This window comes from Alosa alosa, chromosome 6, assembly GCF_017589495.1.
Source record: "Alosa alosa isolate M-15738 ecotype Scorff River chromosome 6, AALO_Geno_1.1, whole genome shotgun sequence".
Lineage (NCBI taxonomy): Eukaryota > Metazoa > Chordata > Actinopteri > Clupeiformes > Clupeidae > Alosa > Alosa alosa.
In genome coordinates, this window is record NC_063194.1 from 16,893,229 (window position 1) to 16,910,979 (window position 17,751).

Here is a 17,751-nt window from a genome sequence, read left to right on the forward strand (position 1 = left end):
GTGAAGGCATACAAATAACATTCAAGCTGCAGAGTATCTTCCTTAGGCCTATGTGGGTTTTGGCTGTTGATATTTTACAGAATTCATTAGGCGCATAAACGCGATAACTGCTGCACTGTTTTAGTACATTTAATTAAATTCACATGTGAACACGTAGTGTAGTGATCTAGAATCTAATGTCATGTCTCCCCCACCCCTCCAGATAAAACGAGATGTCTGTTTCCCCCTACTGGTCGTTCGAGGAAATCGGTCAGTGCGGTCTCTGCAAGTCATACGATATTGTTTTGAATTTTGGGATTTTGCGCGTGTATGTGTCCATTGGGAATTAGCCTACTGTAGATTTTGTAGATTCTTACAGCGTCGGAAGGAAGTCTGAATCTTCATGCAACATTTAGAAACTTTAATCGACAAAGCACTATTCACCGTGTGCTGTAGCCTGTCGCCTGTTGCGTGGGTAGAAAAGTAAGCAGTGTTTGTTTCTGTTAACGGAAGTCGATAGGTAGCTTACATTTGCGTTAAGTAGTGCTAGGCCTATGCAATTCATTTATTTGACTGTAAATTGAAACCGATTGTTGTCAACATTAGATCGGTTGCTAAGAACTCCGAATGGCCGGACTGAATATTTGTGGTGTGTTGAGCTCATACAATCCAGAACATTTTGAAGGCTGAACTACATTTCTAAGAATATTGTTGATCTTGGTGCATTTATTTTTATCCAAGCCGCATTTGCGAGTGCGGGCTTTACCATGACGGTATGTTATGCCGAAGATGTCAACAAATGTGTCACCTAACGTTACAGTAGCTGGCTGGGTGCTCTGCTGCTCTTCAAAGACGTGGCAAACGCACTCTAAAGTGATATGGGGTCCCAGAAACTTCTGCAGGATTGGTGTCGCTTACAGTGCGAACATTATTCCAATGTGGAAATTAGGGATTTGACCACCTCTTTCAAAGATGGGTTGGCTTTCTGCGCTATCATCCACAAACACAGACCAGACTTGCTGTAAGTATCCATGCGCCTTGAGAGACCGAGGCTAGCCTAATACATTGGGCATGTTCTTGGCGAAAGTTATGCATTTTGCTGTAATTAACACAATACATTTAACTTAATCTCACACGTTAAGGATAATTTCCTAACATTAATTGCCCACGCTGTATATTTAAATAATTGTGTTCACTAGACGCCCACACATGACCTTAACATAGCCCATCATTGGATGCCAAACTAATCTTTAGCCGAGGATGTGAGCTTGCCTGTCACTAAGGATTTGTAGCTAAGTCTTCCGTAAAGAATAACAATCCTGCTCACATAGCACCCACCAACAAATTCCACGTGGAGGCTACAGTATTTTTTTTTCCCCTCAGGTTCCCTATTTTCCCTATCCTGCCTAGTTCAGCATCTTACTAGACATTGCAATTCTGTACAATTTAAGAATACTTTTACTATTGTAAGATAGTGTCACGTGTCTGAAGACCTAATTGGTTATATCCCTGTGTGAGAAAACAAAATCATCTATTGTTTCATTGTTTAACGCCACGTGTACTGACATAATGCTCTTCTCAATACAGAGATTTTCATTCACTCTCAAAGGAGAAAGGCTATGAAAACAATCGCCTGGTGAGTTTTTTTTGAAGGATCTGACTGAACATCATGGACAGTCGTGATCCACTGATTAATGTAGATTTTATTAGAGTAAGATGCCTAACTTTTGTCAGTCAGTCTTAATGAAATAACCTTGTTAAAGACCTGTTTGACACTGACATTTTACCCCTTTTTTCCTGTGATACCAGGCCTTCGAAGTAGCTGAGACACATCTAGGTATCCCTGCTTTGCTGGACCCTGCTGACATGGTGTCTCCAGAGGTGCCTGACAGGCTGAGTGTCATCACCTACCTTTCCCAGTACTTCACCTACTTTGCCAAGACATCTGATGGTGAGTCCCAGAAGGCACTTCAGGTTGACTGTGCTTGTGTACTGTACTGCTGACATTGGCCGACTCTTCCTTTCTGGCTTTGGCATGAATGCAGAAAGTACTGTAAGTGAAAGTGAATAACATGGTGGGACTGTTCTGTTGCTCACACTTGATCCATGGTCAACCTCCTTAACATTTGGACTGCACTTTCAAGTTATGCGTGTTTATTTGAAATCAGTCCAAAGTACAGGATGCACACTTTTCCACACTTATTGGTAAACTCCCTGAACTTTAGTTTACAAGAATGAATGGACACATTCATGCACTTATAGTAAAGGAATACAGCGGATGTACTCCCCAGATGCATTCTGGTATTGGTATTTGAATCTTTTACAATTTCAGCTGGATTCAGCAACTTCCTGATGTCCAGCCTCCCAAGCACCTGCACAGATGGGAAGAAAGGGCTCCAGGTATCTGAGGTTGTTTACCAAACAAAAGTAAACTTTGCTTTACTCTTTACTCTGTTATCAACCATGTCCAACGGTTTGGTTGTTAATTTCATTGTGAAACAGTCTGTTAGAAGAATGACCCTCTCTCTGGTCTGTTAGAGCTCAGCAGAGAAGGGGAAGGGGAAGGGCCAGACCAGCAGCAGAGCTCCAGGCCACTTGTGCAGTGCGTGCCAGAAGCAAGTTCACCTGGTACAGAGACACATCGTGGATGGAAAGTTGTACCATCGAAGCTGCTTCAAGTAAGAGTTGGGGGGAAATGTTTCTCATATTATACAGATCTTCTCACTTCAAGGACCCTAAATGAAAAAATGGGCAAAGTCTAAACAAGTCTAACTAAAGCTAATTTAATAACGTGGCAAAATCTATGCACTAATTTAATACCAAGAGCAAGATCCTAGGCTTAAAGGAGAATTCCAGTGTGATATTGACCTAAAGTGTATTGAAACATGATACCGAGTGTGAACGTATGTCTCATAGCCCACCTCGGCTTGTCCCCTGCACTCCAAAATCTGGCTAGTTAGCGATGCTACCAACAGATTTTTCAATAGTGGTGCCCGCATCGGGCTAGCCATGCAAATAAATCACTGTTTTACACCCATTTACGAGGCTCAATGTATCTCCACACTTCATTGGTAGACTTCCGAGGGCCCTGACATTTAAAACGAGACATTGAGAACTTTGAAAAAGCACTGGTAGTTTACTTACAAGACGATGAAATGTTTGTAGTAACTTGCTGTATTACTGCTTTATGCATAGCGGAAGAAGTAGTTTAATCAATGTTGTTGTGATGTACTTCAGGTGTAGTCAGTGCAGCAGCACCCTTTTCCCAGGATCATACAGGAAGGGAGATGAGGCTGGCTCGCTGCTGTGTTCACACCTCTGCATACAAAAACCAAATGGCCTCCCTAAACAGCATAGCCTTGCAGACCCAGGAGAAGCTCTTCAGAGAGTGACTCAAGACGTGCCTTGTTCAACCAGCCTCACTGAAAAGCACAGTCTAGAGGTGGACAAAGAGAAGAGAAGCGAAAGCCAGTTGCCCGAGAGCACAAATGGGCACAAACAGTGCATCAAATACAGTGGCGAAGTGGACGATAAAAAGAAATCACTTCCTGACAAGGAGGTAGAAACAGAAAGGGCAGAAGGAAAACAAACTCTTGAAAAACAGAAGCTCATGGATGTTGACACAAAGAAGCTCGGAGTTAGTGCAGGCACTGGCTCTTCTCCCGCACTAGCTGGTCAGTCGGGGACAAACAGCCGGCCCGTGCCAGCACCACGGAGGGCGAAAGCCCGACAGCAGGAGTCCAGCAGGTCTAATCCCCCCTGGCCACCACCCAGGGCACATCCTGCTAAAGTGATGAACCGTTCTCTGTCTGAGAGTGAGTTACCGTCACTGTTTGCCATCCGAAAGGTAGTGTTGTAAACAATGTTGAACTCATGTTTGACTTTTTTGTGTCTTTCTCGGTCTTTCAGATCATGAAGCCAAGTCTGGAGAGGAAGGCTTCAGTGTGTCAAGAAGGTCTGTTTATTTGAAGCACTAAAATGATGGTGTTTTTATTTTGTGACCTCAATCAATCAATCAATTTATTGTTTAAAGTGCAGTATCACGATGCAACATGGTCTCAATACACTGTCATAACAGTAAATAAGTGGCATATCGTGTTCTCATGCCTGGAGTTACATAATCTAAAGACGTGTGGAATCATCATGTCGATTCATGTCATCATGTAAATTTTCTTCTTCAGCTCTGACAAGTCCAGTGAAAACCAGAAGCCAAAAAGTCCCCCTTGGCTGGATTTGATTCACCCTGGACCTTGGACCAAACTTCCTCCAGTCCCTCTTCCACCAGAGCCCCCTCGCTCCTGCTCTGTCCCTTTCCTCAGTGAGATGTGGTCAAGGCGGAAGGCTGTCCATCTCTCCCCTCATAATCCATTTGACGAGGAGGACGTCAGTGAAGGTCTTGAGGGATCACACAAAGACACATGGACAGCGTGTTCGGAGAGAGATGAGAGCCAAGTGCAGGTGACCATGGTGACAAGCCAGACCTGGTGTGGCACCAGTGTACGGGACCAAGCCAACGCTGAAAGGTCAGCTGATGACAACCAAACCTCAAAGGCCAACATCCCCCAATCAGCTGAATGCACTGATACACCACCCGCACGTAAAGGGGAATCCATTTCAGAAGAGAGAGGGGTGGTGTGCTCAGCAGAAGACTCTAACTCACCAGGTGACTGCCCTTTAGTCCAAGCTAATGCTCCACCAAACATGGCTGAAACAGACCGTCTTGAGAAACCACTAGCTGAGACTAATGGCACGGGCAACGTGGCTCCGTCGATTTGTTCCTCTTGTGTATCAGATTTAGCTGAGACTGCTGGTTCAGTGTGTACGCTAAATTTAGCTAAAGCAGTCACCATACCTGAGGCTACCAGATTAGAATCCCCTGCTGGCAGAACTGAATTGGAGAGTTTGCCAAAATCTGCTTTGGCCTCAGCACCCCAGATGCTTTCAGAGACTGATGTTTGCCAAGAGCAAGATCTCCCTAAAAGTTTATCAGAAGTGCAGTTATCAACCCAAGATATCACATCCTCTCCACCAAGTGCATCATGTAGTGACAGAAACACTGAGAGTCATTCACAGCCTACTCAACAGTTGCCATCTGATGGTCTGATCAGAGACAGAGAGCCTCCACCACCACCAACTAAACCATATCGTTACAAGGTAAGGACATTCATTGATTACTGTGATGTTTCAGGTTATAATGACATGTTCTGTTGAATGATCCTTAGTTACGTTGTTGTGACATTATCTCCGTCTGCCCACCAGCGCACATGCAAAGAAAACCCTTTCAACAGGACGACATCCCTTGCTGAGATTCCCAGTGCGTCATGTTCCTCTTCCACTAAAGCTGCAGCGCCTGGCCATGGTTTTCCCCTCATCAAGAGAAAGGTAGGTGGGCATAGGGTCTTCATCTCTCAGTTTAATTTGATGACTTGTCAAGGAACCAAAAGAGCAAACAGGGCTTAATTTTGCATTTTATCATCACATCAGTCCTTTATTATCTTGAGGATTTTGTCACAATTTGGACATTTAGTTCATTAGTTCACTACAAGTGTCTGCCGATTGATTGAATGCCTGCAGGTAGAGACCGACCGGCACCTCCGGAAGAAAGACCTACAGACAGAGCGAGGGGAGCTGGAGAGGCGTTTGAATGGCCTGGAACAGAGAGGCGTGGAGCTGGAGAGGAGCCTCAGAAACTGTCACAATGGTGAAGAGGAGATGGATGTTTTGATAGCTTCATAAACAGTCATTCAGTGATTTGGTTTTGAGTTTGATTCAGTTTGGTTTGGTCATAACTGAGTTAAGTATTTTGAGCCTCGATCTGGTTGGATCTGTGTGAATGGAGCTCCCTTTGTTTCACTTTGTTTTAAAATTGTTGGGCAGTTGCGTGCCATGCAACTTTGTATCTTGTATTTTCCTGCATTTTGTCTCAGAACACATGTCAGTTTACCACATGCCACATCCTCTACACTTGGTTTGCAGCCTTGTGCACACCGGCCTTTGCCACCTCAACACCCTGTTTCTCTTTATATCTTGTCTGTGTGAGCAGGAGTGTATGTTTATGGATAGTCATACAAAATGTTCCTCACATAGATTTTTTTTCTCTCTTTTTGTTCAGAAAAAGAGGATGACCTTTTGGTGAACTGGTTCACCCTCATTCATGAGAAACACATGCTGGTGCGCAGAGATGCTGAGCTGGTCTACATGTGAGTGCACAAAACCCTATGATGCCCCGGCAGGATATTCTGCTTACCGTAAAAATGAACGTTGCCTGGCACTGTGGTTGTAAGCAAGACTAGAAAAAGTCTGCCCATCCACAATGGCAGGTGCTCAGAAATAAATTTAGTGAAACAGAAAACACAAAATCTGGCACACTGCTCCTCCATTAAAGAGAAACTATGCAGTATTGGCAATTTCCTCACTGTTTTCTAAGTTTCTTTTTCGCTGGCTCGGTCATGACAAATGTCTGAGAAACTCCATCGCTACCTTGTTCTAACCGGTGCCTGGCGTGTATGTGTATTTAAATGCAGCAAAGCAATCCGTTACACTCGTTCCGTTACACTTCCTGACACCGAGGCCGCCGGCCCATAGTTGCAAGGGTGTTTTTTCCGCTCACAGACGCTAGGGAGAAAGCGAGACGGCCACCATTTAACCCGAAAAGTCATATAACCATTCCAATGACTCCGAAGCTGTTAAGTGAAGGTAAATTAGGCTAAAAAAACCTGCATATTAATCTAAAAAACCTGCATAGTTCGCCTTTTTAATTTTTTTTTTATTATTCAGACCAAGGTTATGTTTTGAGCCTACAGGCTTCGTCAGATTTGGTCTAAGAGTCAAGTCAAGTCAGTTTTATTTGTATAGCGCATTTAACATGCACAGATTGCAACCCAAAGCGCTCCACATACAAGACATTGACACATCACAAAAGACAATAAGACAAAAGATGCCGGACAGAACGGCGTAGTCACCAGCGTACCTGTGACACCAAGACATGACAAATACATTTAAAAAATAACAAACACAAAAGATGCCAGACAGAGCGACGTATTCGCCAGCGTACCCATGACACCAAAACATACAAGAGGAGGAGCAGTGTGCCACTGTATGTTCTTTTCTGTTCCCGTATGGTTGGAAGTGAAATGTCTGTCTAAAACTGGATCCTCAAGAAACGGGAACCACACAGCGACACATAACACTGCCCCAGTTAGGTGTTCACTTATGGTCTTGTTCTCACTTCTAATTTGTCTTCCTCATTCATGATTGTAAATCCTGTATCCTATCGAAAAGAAAACAGGTATCAGTTCTCTGTCTAATTATATCCAGCCAAGTTCTGCGGATCTGATGTGGGAAATAGCCGTGCTGTGGACGCTCTACAACATGTATTATCTGTTTCAATCATTTTCATATTATATATGTTGTAAAACTATGATACCCAAATTAGTCAGTCAGTAGAGGAAAAAGTACAGTACAGTACAGTATGTCATGACACATGGAGCCCTAATTTAAATGGGGAAAGTGCAAAGTCTAAAGTCCAACTAAAGCTAATTTCATAATGAGGGAAATCTCTTTGCAAATGTGCTACCATGAGCTAGATTCTATAGGCACAAATATTGATTTGTCTGCTTAATCCTTCCACACACCACACAGTAGGTTTAGTTCATGCAGACACTTTGGTTGACTTTGCACTTTGCTCGTCTTTTAAAGTAGGACCCATAGTGTCATGGCAAACTATGTGACACTGAAAAGGCTCTTAGATTTCCACACAATGTAGCTTTTGTTGACTTTTTTTTTTCTATATACATTTAAAGGGCAAAGCAGCAGAATCTGGAGGAGAGGCAGTCAGATGTGGAATATGAATTAAGATGTCTCTTCAATAAACCAGGTGATTACCACATTACCACAGCAATGCATCCATCCTTCATCATGTGTAAATATTATTTATTTATTCAATGAGTATTCTGTGTTTATTTTTCTTCAACCATGTCTGTTGATCAGAGAAAGATTGGAGCAAGGATGACAAGGCCAGGGAGAAGCAGCTGATGTCAGACCTAGTCACCATCATTGAACAGAGAAACCAAATTATCAACAGCCTGGACCAGGACCGGCAAAGGTGAGCCAACTATAACATGCAGTTTATTTAACGACTAGTTCCATCAACAACAAAAAACGGGTTGTCAAAATGGGTGTCACCATGTTACCTCAGTATTCAGAAATATGGTTTTCTATTTCCGGCCAAAGCTGAGTTGTATTGATTTTAATATGGCAGTAGACAGCGCTTGATAAATCCTAAGCCATATAAAAGCAAACTTTATATTTCTCTGTCAGTCATATAGAATATCCATATTGAGTGCAGAATTTTCAACATTTCGAAAGAAATATAAGTTGAAGCATATTGTAGTTAGCCTGCTGAGACTTCACTGATAATGTAAATAGAATGGACGGAAGATGAAAACCGGATGGATTTCCGGTTTCAAGAATAAGGTGGATAGGTTATTTGTTTTTGTTCTATACCTATTTGCAGACAATACGTTACAATGTGTGGCTTTTTACTGAGTTATGTTTACTTCACTCAGAGAACAAGAGGAGGACATGCTGTTAGAGGACATGATCAAAAAGAGAGGTATGAAGCAAACCACTCTTCCTGTCTTCCTATAACTTGTATTCATCCCGTTGAAATATAGGCAACCTAGAAGCTTTGCTGTCTTCATCTTATGTTGTTCTATTTACCCTTCCAGATTCCCATAGAAATGAAGAAAATGATCAGAGGATCTTTGCTGGAAAGTTTAAGCCAATCAAGATGCTGAAGCAGCTCGGCCACAAGACTGAGAGCAAAAAGGGAAAGAGCAAAATCTCTCTGAAGAAGAAGAGTTGAAGACTAACCACTGGGGGTAGTCTTGCCACGAGAGCTGAATGTGCAGTGATTACCGGAGAGTCAGTGTCACAAATAAAGTTGCCCATTTATTGAGAATTTATGTAGACATGTCATAGACATGTCACACAAAGATTCCCCAAAATGTTGTGAAGTGATTGTGAGTGATCTCAGCCAGTTTATGGCATTTTCTTATTCCACAGGGTAGGGCATCATGAAGAATTTATGATTTTATAAATGGGCTTGCCAGTAATTTAAACTTTAAAAGTAGTTAAACTTATGTTTGTGGCCAATGCTAGGGTTATTCCCCTCAAGAATGGATTTTTGCAAAATTGTGTAGACGGAAAGACATTGGATATTTATTTTCAGGCTATGTTAAGAAACTCAGACATTCTGTTCTGTCATTGCACGCATACTCTGTCTGAAAAGTAAAGTATTATGGCTTTTTGCATTACTTGTGTTGTGCTGTTATTTCACATGATGTGTTTGGATAGTTTTCACACAATAACTTAAGCAAACCTCATACATTTGTTTTAGTTTCAGGTGAAAAGACAGAACATAGATTAATTTGATTGGCTTCGTCGGAATTGTTTTTCATGGTATTGTGTTTTACACGGAATACTAAGACGACCGGAAGTGTATGATAAAGGCGGAAGTTGAAAGTGTCGACATCATTCTCGTGTGTTTTCTGGTGCCTCCACATTTTGAACAAGTTGAACATTTGGTTATCAAGTCAAATACCCAGTCTGAGTAAATAATGTCTGACAACGAAGACAAGTGAGTAAAATACACAACATTAACGACAATACCTTGCTGACTGCATTAATATAACTCGCATGGGAACAGTAATGTTAAATAGCTTGTTATCCTGATGCCCTAGCAAAGTTAGACGGCTAACGGGAGCGTGATCCATGTTGGATAATACGTTGTAAAAGCTATTGTTAACGTAGGTGATCGATAAGACTTGAGGCAAATTTCACTTTTGATTTGGAAGTCTTTTGCGAAAGCTCAGTGCGATAGAGAAGCTTACATGTGATGTCAACGTTAGACTGTTTTTACTTGGCACTTCGACCCATTCAGACTGCTTCGCTTCGTTCATTAATGTTTTTCCTTGAAACGCGTATACGCTTGTAATATATACCGATTCACTTTGTTCTGATAGCTTCGATGACGGAGATTTCGACGATGGGGAAGAAGATGAAGGGTTAGATGACTTGGAGAACGCGGAGGATGTAAGTTAAATGAATAGTGCACTTTCAAATATTAACTCTTTCTGAAGGAAAGTATATCTACCTATCTACACAATAATTTTAACCTGCACCTGGCAACACTGCATTTGCAACAAGGCTGTAGCCATGGAGCTAACATAAATCTGTTTTGAATATTGGAGGGGACATGTCCCCCTCAAAGTACAGTAGGCTACAAGTCAAATGTTTGGGGACACCAACGTCTTGTTGTTTTTTTTCTTCTTTACTTTGACTATTTTTTAGTCAACAAGTAGAACAATACAGACGGTTATGTAGCACATATGAAATGATGTAGTAATATCATATAATAGCAAAAAGTGCAAAGAAAGCAAAGAATTGACTTTCAATGTACATATAGTAGACAGACCCCTTTTGCTCAGTCTCTCAATCAACTTGACATAGTCACCTGAAATGTGTTTTTCTTTCTAACAGTCTTGAAGGAATTCCCATACATTTTCAGCTGTTTTTCTTCCACTCAATTCAATTTAAAATAATTAAGTTGTCTTTAATGATGTCAAAAGTATGCAAAGTCATAAAGGTAGATCATGATGAATATAAACTAAAACATGTATATAGGCTATATATATTTATAATGAACTTTGTGTTCCGTCATACTTTGTCTTCAGTATTGCCCTATAAAGTAGGTATCATTTTACTTCTTCACTATAGGAAGACCAGGAGAATGTACAGATTCTACCAGCTGGGGAAGGACAACAAGCTAATCAGAAAAGAATTACCACGCCTTACATGACCAAGTATGAGCGAGCACGAGTCTTAGGAACTCGAGCCCTGCAGATTGCGTGAGTGAAAAAGGGTTATCAGGACTCTTCAGTTGATTCTATTTGATTTGTTTGATGTTTTCATGAAGTACTGAGGAGCGTTCAAATTTGGCAAACAGTGGCAAAAGTTCCTGGCAAACATGTTTTCTCGAAACAGTTAAATTGGAAAGATTTAGTGTAAACATTCTATTGTAATGGTAACACTTTGTAAAGCTCACGTCCAGGTCCACTGTATGTTCACGGAGAACTACCTCCTTAGACAAGTTTGCAAGTGTTTACAAATGTTCGGCGAGAACTGAAGGCAAACAGAAATCTGTTTAAAAATTTGAACGCACCTCTGGTTTATTAGCCAAATTCATTAGGCCATTCATTAGCCAAATTCATTAGGCCATTTCTTGGTGGGAATTATTCTTATTGAGGTGGGGATTTATTTTTTGGGCTGCTATTAGGGGTCCCTCACAATACTTTTGCATTTGCAAAGAATACTTTTGAGCTCCCTCACAATAGGTGAAGAGAACTCAAAAGTATTATGTGGAAACGCAAAACTTATTGCAAGGGAACGCAAAATTATTCCGATAGAAAGAAAAAGGAGCTCTGAAAATAAATGTCCAGCTCTAAAAAAAAAATTCCCTACCATGTATATCTACATTTGGGTCATTGCACACTCAGGGTAAGCACTTGACATTATCATACATGTTTGTGTGTCTCAAAATATGTGATTAATAACTATGTTATTATTAATATCTAGACATATCATCACATTGACAGCTGGGAAAAGAACTGCAAAAATACCATTTGTTGGCACAAAACACATCTTTCTGTCATTTTAATCCAAATAGAGTCGATTTTTAAAATTACACCACTTCAACACGTATTAACAACATTTTTACGGTGGACAGAAAGCTGGAAGATATTCAGTAATATGTTACAATTGTGATGTTGAAGAAAGCACATATCATATCATATGATCATAATTTGAACGGAAATAGTGAGTATTTGAAATATAGAAATATATCAAAAATAAATGATATTATAACAAATATTGCTGATCTGGTTGAACTTATTTAGCAAAGAATATACTGAATATACTGGAGATATGTATTAAACTAAGTAACTACCCAAAAACAAAACAACAACAGATACAATTTAAATCACAAAAGTAATCACAAAAGTTTTCTACCAAACATGTTTTGTCCACTCCAACTCTTGTAAACATGCTATAGAAAGTACAGTGTGTAATTAGTATTGAAGGCGTCAAACATTTTTTCAATAAGTATATTTCCAATGAGGCCATTCACGATGGTAATTCAGATGGTTTTGCTTGTTGTACTACCTCAAGCTGGTCATTTTAACTGGTGTTGCTGGTCTTACATTGCTGGTTTAAATGGCCATGCCTGCTTATGTTGGTCATTCTAGCAAACCAGCCTGACCATCTTATACCACCAATGTCAAGCTTGGCAGGGTGGTCACCATAGATATCAGAAAGCTAGATACAGCATTGTCCGTTGAGTTCTATTAGTTGGCATACATGAACGTGGCCGCCATATTGCTGGGGGCAAACACCTTACTGTCTATGGGCAACACTTTCTGGCAATAAGAGACACCTGTCTGTCACATGTTTTTCCATTGGCCTCCAGTGATTGTGGCCCCAACCAATGTGGCGGCGCTATTTACATATGTTCAAGATCCCAATGCGGTATCTAGCTTTCTAATATCTATGGTGGTCACCATCATGACCATCTTACACCAGGATAAGCAGCTACCTCAGATGGTCCCGCCATCATGTCCACCTGGTGGCCCAACCAACTACTCAGCAACTACAGCAAAGACCAGCAAGAGCTGGAAGAAAACCAGCAAAGACCAGCTAAAACCAGCTACCAGCATAAGCTGGTTTCTAGCTGGGGTTTTTTTTTTCAGCAGGGCTAGAGGTAGCAGGTACACTTGTTACAGAGAAAAACATAGGCAATGCACTTCACCACCATGGTCTCTATGCACGCTCACCCAGCAAGACATTACTAAAGAAAAGGCATGACGAAGGTTGTTTAAAGTTACACAACATTTGGACAAGCCTGTGAAATACTGGGAGAATGTAGTTTGGTCAGATGAGGGCAAAATGGAAGGTTTTGGCTGTAATACTACATGCCATGTTTGGAGGAGAAATGGCACTGCACATCACCCTACAAATATTATACCAGCAGTGAAGTTTGGAGGTGGGCGCATCATGGTGTGGGGCTGTTTTTCATCTCATGGCTCTGGCAGACTTCCTACAGTTGAAGGAACAATAAATGGAGCCATTTTTATCTGGGAGAATCTTACCATCCACCAGGATGATGAGGATGAGACAAAATCAAGGCCCTAACTTAAATCCAATTTAATATTTGTATAAGGAACTAAAGATCAGGATTCACAAGAGGGCACCCCGGAATCTTCAAGATTTAAGGCTATCTGTTTGGAATAATGGGCTAAAATACCTGAATACTGCGACTGATTAGTTTTATCATACAGGAAAATGTCTTGAAGCTGTCATTACAAGAATTTTCCACAAAGTATTTAAGAAATTTCAGTTTGCGCGTTGAATACTTTTTTTTTCCTGTGTCATTCCACTTTGATACACATAACTTTATTTACAGACTTTAATGTTTGGATTTCCTGAGTTAATACTAATGTCTGGTAAAAATTTCATGTGAATAGTCATTGGAAATATACTTACTAAAAAAAAATGTTGACGAGTTCAATACTTATTTCCCATTGTATTATGATGCAACTTTTATAACCAGTCAGTATAAAATAACTGTATACTGATTGTGAATGTCCGATGTCCACTCCAACACACTCATAACATTGGAACATTTATTGTAAAATGACCAGTAACCATAAAACATTTTTTGTCCTTGAACAGATGTAGCATAAACAAACAAACAAAAAAAACATAAATAATGATATTTCAAGAAGGTTTCTTTTTTATTCTCGTGAAATAAAGTACCCTAACTGTGAAGCTACCTATTTGTTGTCTAATGTTAGTGAAAGCATGTTGGCGAAATCAGCTTGTTAAAGTCTATATTTGACTGGAAGTTTGACAAAAGTGAAAATAATTTCTTTCCTTTCATAGTATGTGTGCCCCAGTTATGGTGGAGCTGGAAGGGGAAACAGACCCACTTCAGATTGCCATGAAGGAGCTGAAGTGAGTTACAACCGCCTGCCTCAATATTTTCTTTATGTTTAGTGATGTTTTTCCAGCTATGATATTTTCTATAAGAGCATCTGATTGTACACGCACTTCCCAAACTATCTCTGAAAATAGCACCAAAGGAAAGTGCCTAATGTTGTTTACAATGTGGAAATGTCCTGTCCTGAGTGCTGCTGCTGGATATTGGCAGATGATTAGTCATAATACCTTGAGATAAAGCCCAACTGAATATTTTGTGATGTGTTGTAGTCATAGTGTTGTAGTCATTTTAATGTAATACATACTGTAGGTTAAAGAACTACTGTTAACTATTTAAGCAAAGGTAAAATGCAGTAATGAATGTACAAGAAAATTCAGTTGCCCTTGGGAGGCATGAGGTTTGCTCACTGATGAACACTAGTGGAATGAGCTGTATATAAGTATAAGTATATACTTTTTTTTGATCCCGTGAGGGAAATTTGGTCTCTGCATTTAACCCAATCGGTGAATTAGTGAAACACAAACAGCACACAGTGAACACACAGTGAGGTGAAGCACACACTAATCCCGGTGCAGTGAGCTGCCTGCTACAACGGGCATTTCGAGGGGAGCAGTGAGGGGTTAGGTGCCTTGCTCAAGGACACTTCAGCCGCGGCCCACTGGTCGGGGCTCGCACCGGCAACCCTCCGGTTACAAGTCCAGAGTGCTAACCAGTGGGCCACGGCTGTACCCGTGGTTAAGTGAAAAGCTAAAACTGGTATATACTGTAGATATGGATTGTGTATATTTTGTTCTGTTTCATTTCCACAGGAGCAGAAAAATCCCAATTATTATCAGGAGGTACCTGCCTGATGGAAGTTATGAGGACTGGGGCTGTGATGAACTTATCATAACAGACTAAGCTGACCTGACCTAAGCAGGACCAAGCACACCTGCACCCTAAAGAATCAGACCAATCCTCCAAGACCCAAACTGCAGCTGTTGTGAAAAAAGCAAGTTTGGAAAAAAGACATTGATTCACACGTCAACCATAAACAGAGGTCCCAGTTATCACTCAAAATGAACACAAAATGGTATTGTTTTGATTGGCTGCTCAATCAATCAGTGGTCCAACCCCCAGCTCTCCATCTGGAACTTTCTGCTGCATGCCCACCTCTCCTCCACTAGGTGGACTTCTGAATCAGGAGAAAAGAATGGGTATGAACACAGCAGTGTGGAATAGTTTTGAGTTTCTCTTTATTTTAAGTAGTTATTAAAAATGTTTTGTAAGAAATTGCTTTGAATTTGTGTATGAGTTTTCTTGTGTAGGTAAATTATATGGACAGGCCTAATGCCGCACATATATGTTGTGGTTTCAGATAAATACATTTGATACATAAGGGTCTGTTATCACTGATATATGTGATTCAAGAGGGTTTTCTCTGAAAAACTAACCTTTATTGTCTATGAAGGTAATGGGTAAAATACAACCTTGCAAACGCCAACACCACAGTAGGCAATTCAAAGCCTTCCGAAACATCAGCAGCACTACTTTGAGCGCTGATAAAGAAATTTGCTCATTTTTCCGAATTGGTGCTATGCTGCTCATGCTGTTCCATATCATGGGTTTCTGACACCAAATTACATTTGCACAAGTGTGTCAATATGAATTTGAGGGTGATACAATAACTAGTTACAAACAAAAACATCCCCAATAAATGGTTAAAAACCTCCATGCTGTTTAACACATAAAATAAAGTTTCATAAATATGAATTTGTAGTTGACTTATTAATGATCAGAATTTCTCTTGTACAGGACATAATGAGTTCTTGAACTCATTGGGCCAAATCTGGATATCTGATACCCATAAGTTCTCGTTAGGAAAATGTTTTTCTTGGTGGATCAATATCTTGAGTCACACTGACGTGACGAAGCACACTGTGTGTTCTGTTGCCCTGTAACATGCCTCCCCAGTTCCACACCCTGCATTTCCTGTCTGTGGTGATTCTGCACACCTCAATACGTCACTTGAAATCAACTTCTGTAGAGTGCCATGGTGAGGTGGACTACTCCACTGAAATGCATCCAAATGTTACGGTCATGACTCAGTTGGTTTGTTTATTTCACAGTGTTACTGGGCCATAGTGTGCTGATCCTTTCTTGAACTGATGGTTATAGGAGTTTACTCTGCACCGCACACCCCCACAAACAAACAAATAAACAAATAGGCCATTCATTGTTTCATAGGGGGCGGAGGGGTTGTGTTTCCAAGACAACAAGCAGCCCTACCCTATGATGTGGAAAGATGGTAGATTGTGAGGTATACAGGAGAAAGAGCACACTCATACAGACCTTGGTATGGGTCAAATTGAAGTGTAACATCAAGCAGTTGCGTTACAGTGTGTGTGTTGGCATTATCAGTCATGAAATACATATATTTTGTCAAAGCTATGCGAGAACTAACTGTGGGAGATAAAAATGTTTTTTAAAAAAAGTCCTATTGGTGACATTATAGGAGATCAAATTTCACTTGGTTACTTTCCCCTGCAGCCATTTTTGCTGTGCACTTCAAGCTTAGGTCTTTTGACTTCCATCTCATTTCTTCAACACTTCCACGTCCCACTTTGCCCCATGTTTCTCCGTTTCTCTTTCGTCCTCTCCAGTCTTGGAATGTTTTAATCCCATTACACTCTCAACCTGGGAAGGGGAGGGTAGGGCCGGGGAGAGGAGGGGAGGCAAGCAGTAAGGGTGGTGGTGGGGGGGTGAGGGAGAGGAGGGCAGGAGCAGGGTGTGCTGAGACTGTGTGCCCTCCATGTATGAGAGTCCCTTTGTATCACAGCAAAGTTCTGGATATGGCTCCCTCATCACCCCCCCTCCCCCTCTCCATCTCCTGCCCTTGGCCCCCCTCCCTCAGCTCTGGCTCAATGGCGCTCTTTGTCTTACTAAAGTATCACACAGCCGATTAAATGAAGGGAATTAGGAATCAGGCTTAACCCGTAGCGCGCACACACACATACGCACAGAGAGAACGCACAACCACGCAAACATATTTGCGAACATGCATACGTACATGCGATACATGTACACACTGTACACCAAAGGCAATGGCTGTGCCCTAAAAGCAGCATGACAGGGAACTGTGGCCTCATCAGTACTGTCAGGTACTGCGTCGTCTGTATGGTATTCTCTGTAGGCCTCTGTAAAGAATGTGTGGTAGGGACCGGGGAGAATTGCATGCTGCTTCAGAGACATGTTGACTGTACTCTATCGCATGAAGTGGAACTGCTACCAACGTTCTGCCATAAAAAAAATGTACAGAAGTTCCTTTTGGGCACCCTTAGACTGGTCACTGATGTCATTGTGTTTGTGATTTGTTTGGGATTTCTGTCTTAACCCCTGGTTGTCCCATATTTGCCTGACCCCAACTGAAGGGCCACTTTATGAACCACCACTGGAGATCCTTTTTTTTTTTTACAAAAGCAGGAAGCGTACAGATTTATTTAGTGTGAGAGAATTCATTAGTCATTCTGTCTCTAAAGTTTCATCTCTACTATTTACATTGGTGTTCTGGTTTGCTGGCAATGTAGCTGAGAAAGTACAAAATAACATATAACAGTATCAGTCATAGGCTTTCAACATATAAGGAAAACAAAAAAACAGTTAACAGTGAACAAAACATAATACCAGCAAATATAAATAAAAAATTTGTAATATATAACGAACATGTTTTTGCTTAT

The 17,751-nt window shown here is 41.0% G+C and overlaps 2 protein-coding genes across 4 annotated transcripts; both read left to right on the forward strand.

Annotated features, from left to right (window-relative positions):
• Positions 1-60: 60 nt before the first annotated feature.
• LOC125296249 (MICAL-like protein 1) lies at positions 61-9,293 on the forward strand. Of its 3 annotated transcripts, none has more exons than XM_048246046.1 (15): positions 61-1,000; positions 1,567-1,615; positions 1,789-1,930; positions 2,312-2,406; positions 2,518-2,657; positions 3,217-3,794; positions 3,889-3,934; positions 4,161-5,133; positions 5,239-5,361; positions 5,554-5,680; positions 6,092-6,179; positions 7,782-7,855; positions 7,969-8,083; positions 8,547-8,593; positions 8,709-9,293. In XM_048246046.1, exons 1-15 carry the CDS (start codon positions 858-860, stop codon positions 8,843-8,845), a joined length of 2,877 nt encoding a protein of 958 aa, XP_048102003.1. In that variant the 5' UTR covers positions 61-857; the 3' UTR covers positions 8,846-9,293. The 3 variants fall into 3 exon arrangements, with proteins under 3 accessions (XP_048102003.1, XP_048102004.1, XP_048102005.1); XM_048246047.1 differs by having other exon boundaries at positions 2,312-2,388; XM_048246048.1 differs by having other exon boundaries at positions 62-1,000; positions 2,312-2,379.
• A 168-nt stretch (positions 9,294-9,461) lies between these two features.
• On the forward strand, positions 9,462-15,787 carry polr2f (RNA polymerase II, I and III subunit F). Its single transcript, XM_048246051.1, has 5 exons — positions 9,462-9,619; positions 10,005-10,074; positions 10,759-10,889; positions 13,978-14,049; positions 14,845-15,787. The coding sequence occupies exons 1-5, from the start codon at positions 9,600-9,602 to the stop codon at positions 14,933-14,935; spliced, it is 384 nt and encodes a 127-aa protein (XP_048102008.1). The 5' UTR covers positions 9,462-9,599; the 3' UTR covers positions 14,936-15,787.
• Positions 15,788-17,751: the final 1,964 nt, after the last annotated feature.

What these genes read in the sequence shown, in the direction of transcription:
- polr2f (XM_048246051.1), top strand. Translation starts at nt 9,600, where the DNA reads ATGTCTGACAACGAAGACAA. An exon ending in ACTTGGAGAACGCGGAGGAT is followed by an intron (nt 10,075 to 10,758) that starts GTAAGTTAAATG and finishes TCTTCACTATAG; the next exon opens with GAAGACCAGGAGAATGTACA. An exon ending in ACTCGAGCCCTGCAGATTGC is followed by an intron (nt 10,890 to 13,977) that starts GTGAGTGAAAAA and finishes TTCCTTTCATAG; the next exon opens with TATGTGTGCCCCAGTTATGG.
- LOC125296249 (XM_048246046.1), top strand. Translation starts at nt 858, where the DNA reads ATGGGGTCCCAGAAACTTCTGCAGGATTGGTGTCGCTTACAGTGCGAA. An exon ending in TTCCCCTCATCAAGAGAAAG is followed by an intron (nt 5,362 to 5,553) that starts GTAGGTGGGCAT and finishes GAATGCCTGCAG; the next exon opens with GTAGAGACCGACCGGCACCT. An exon ending in GGACATGATCAAAAAGAGAG is followed by an intron (nt 8,594 to 8,708) that starts GTATGAAGCAAA and finishes TTACCCTTCCAG; the next exon opens with ATTCCCATAGAAATGAAGAA.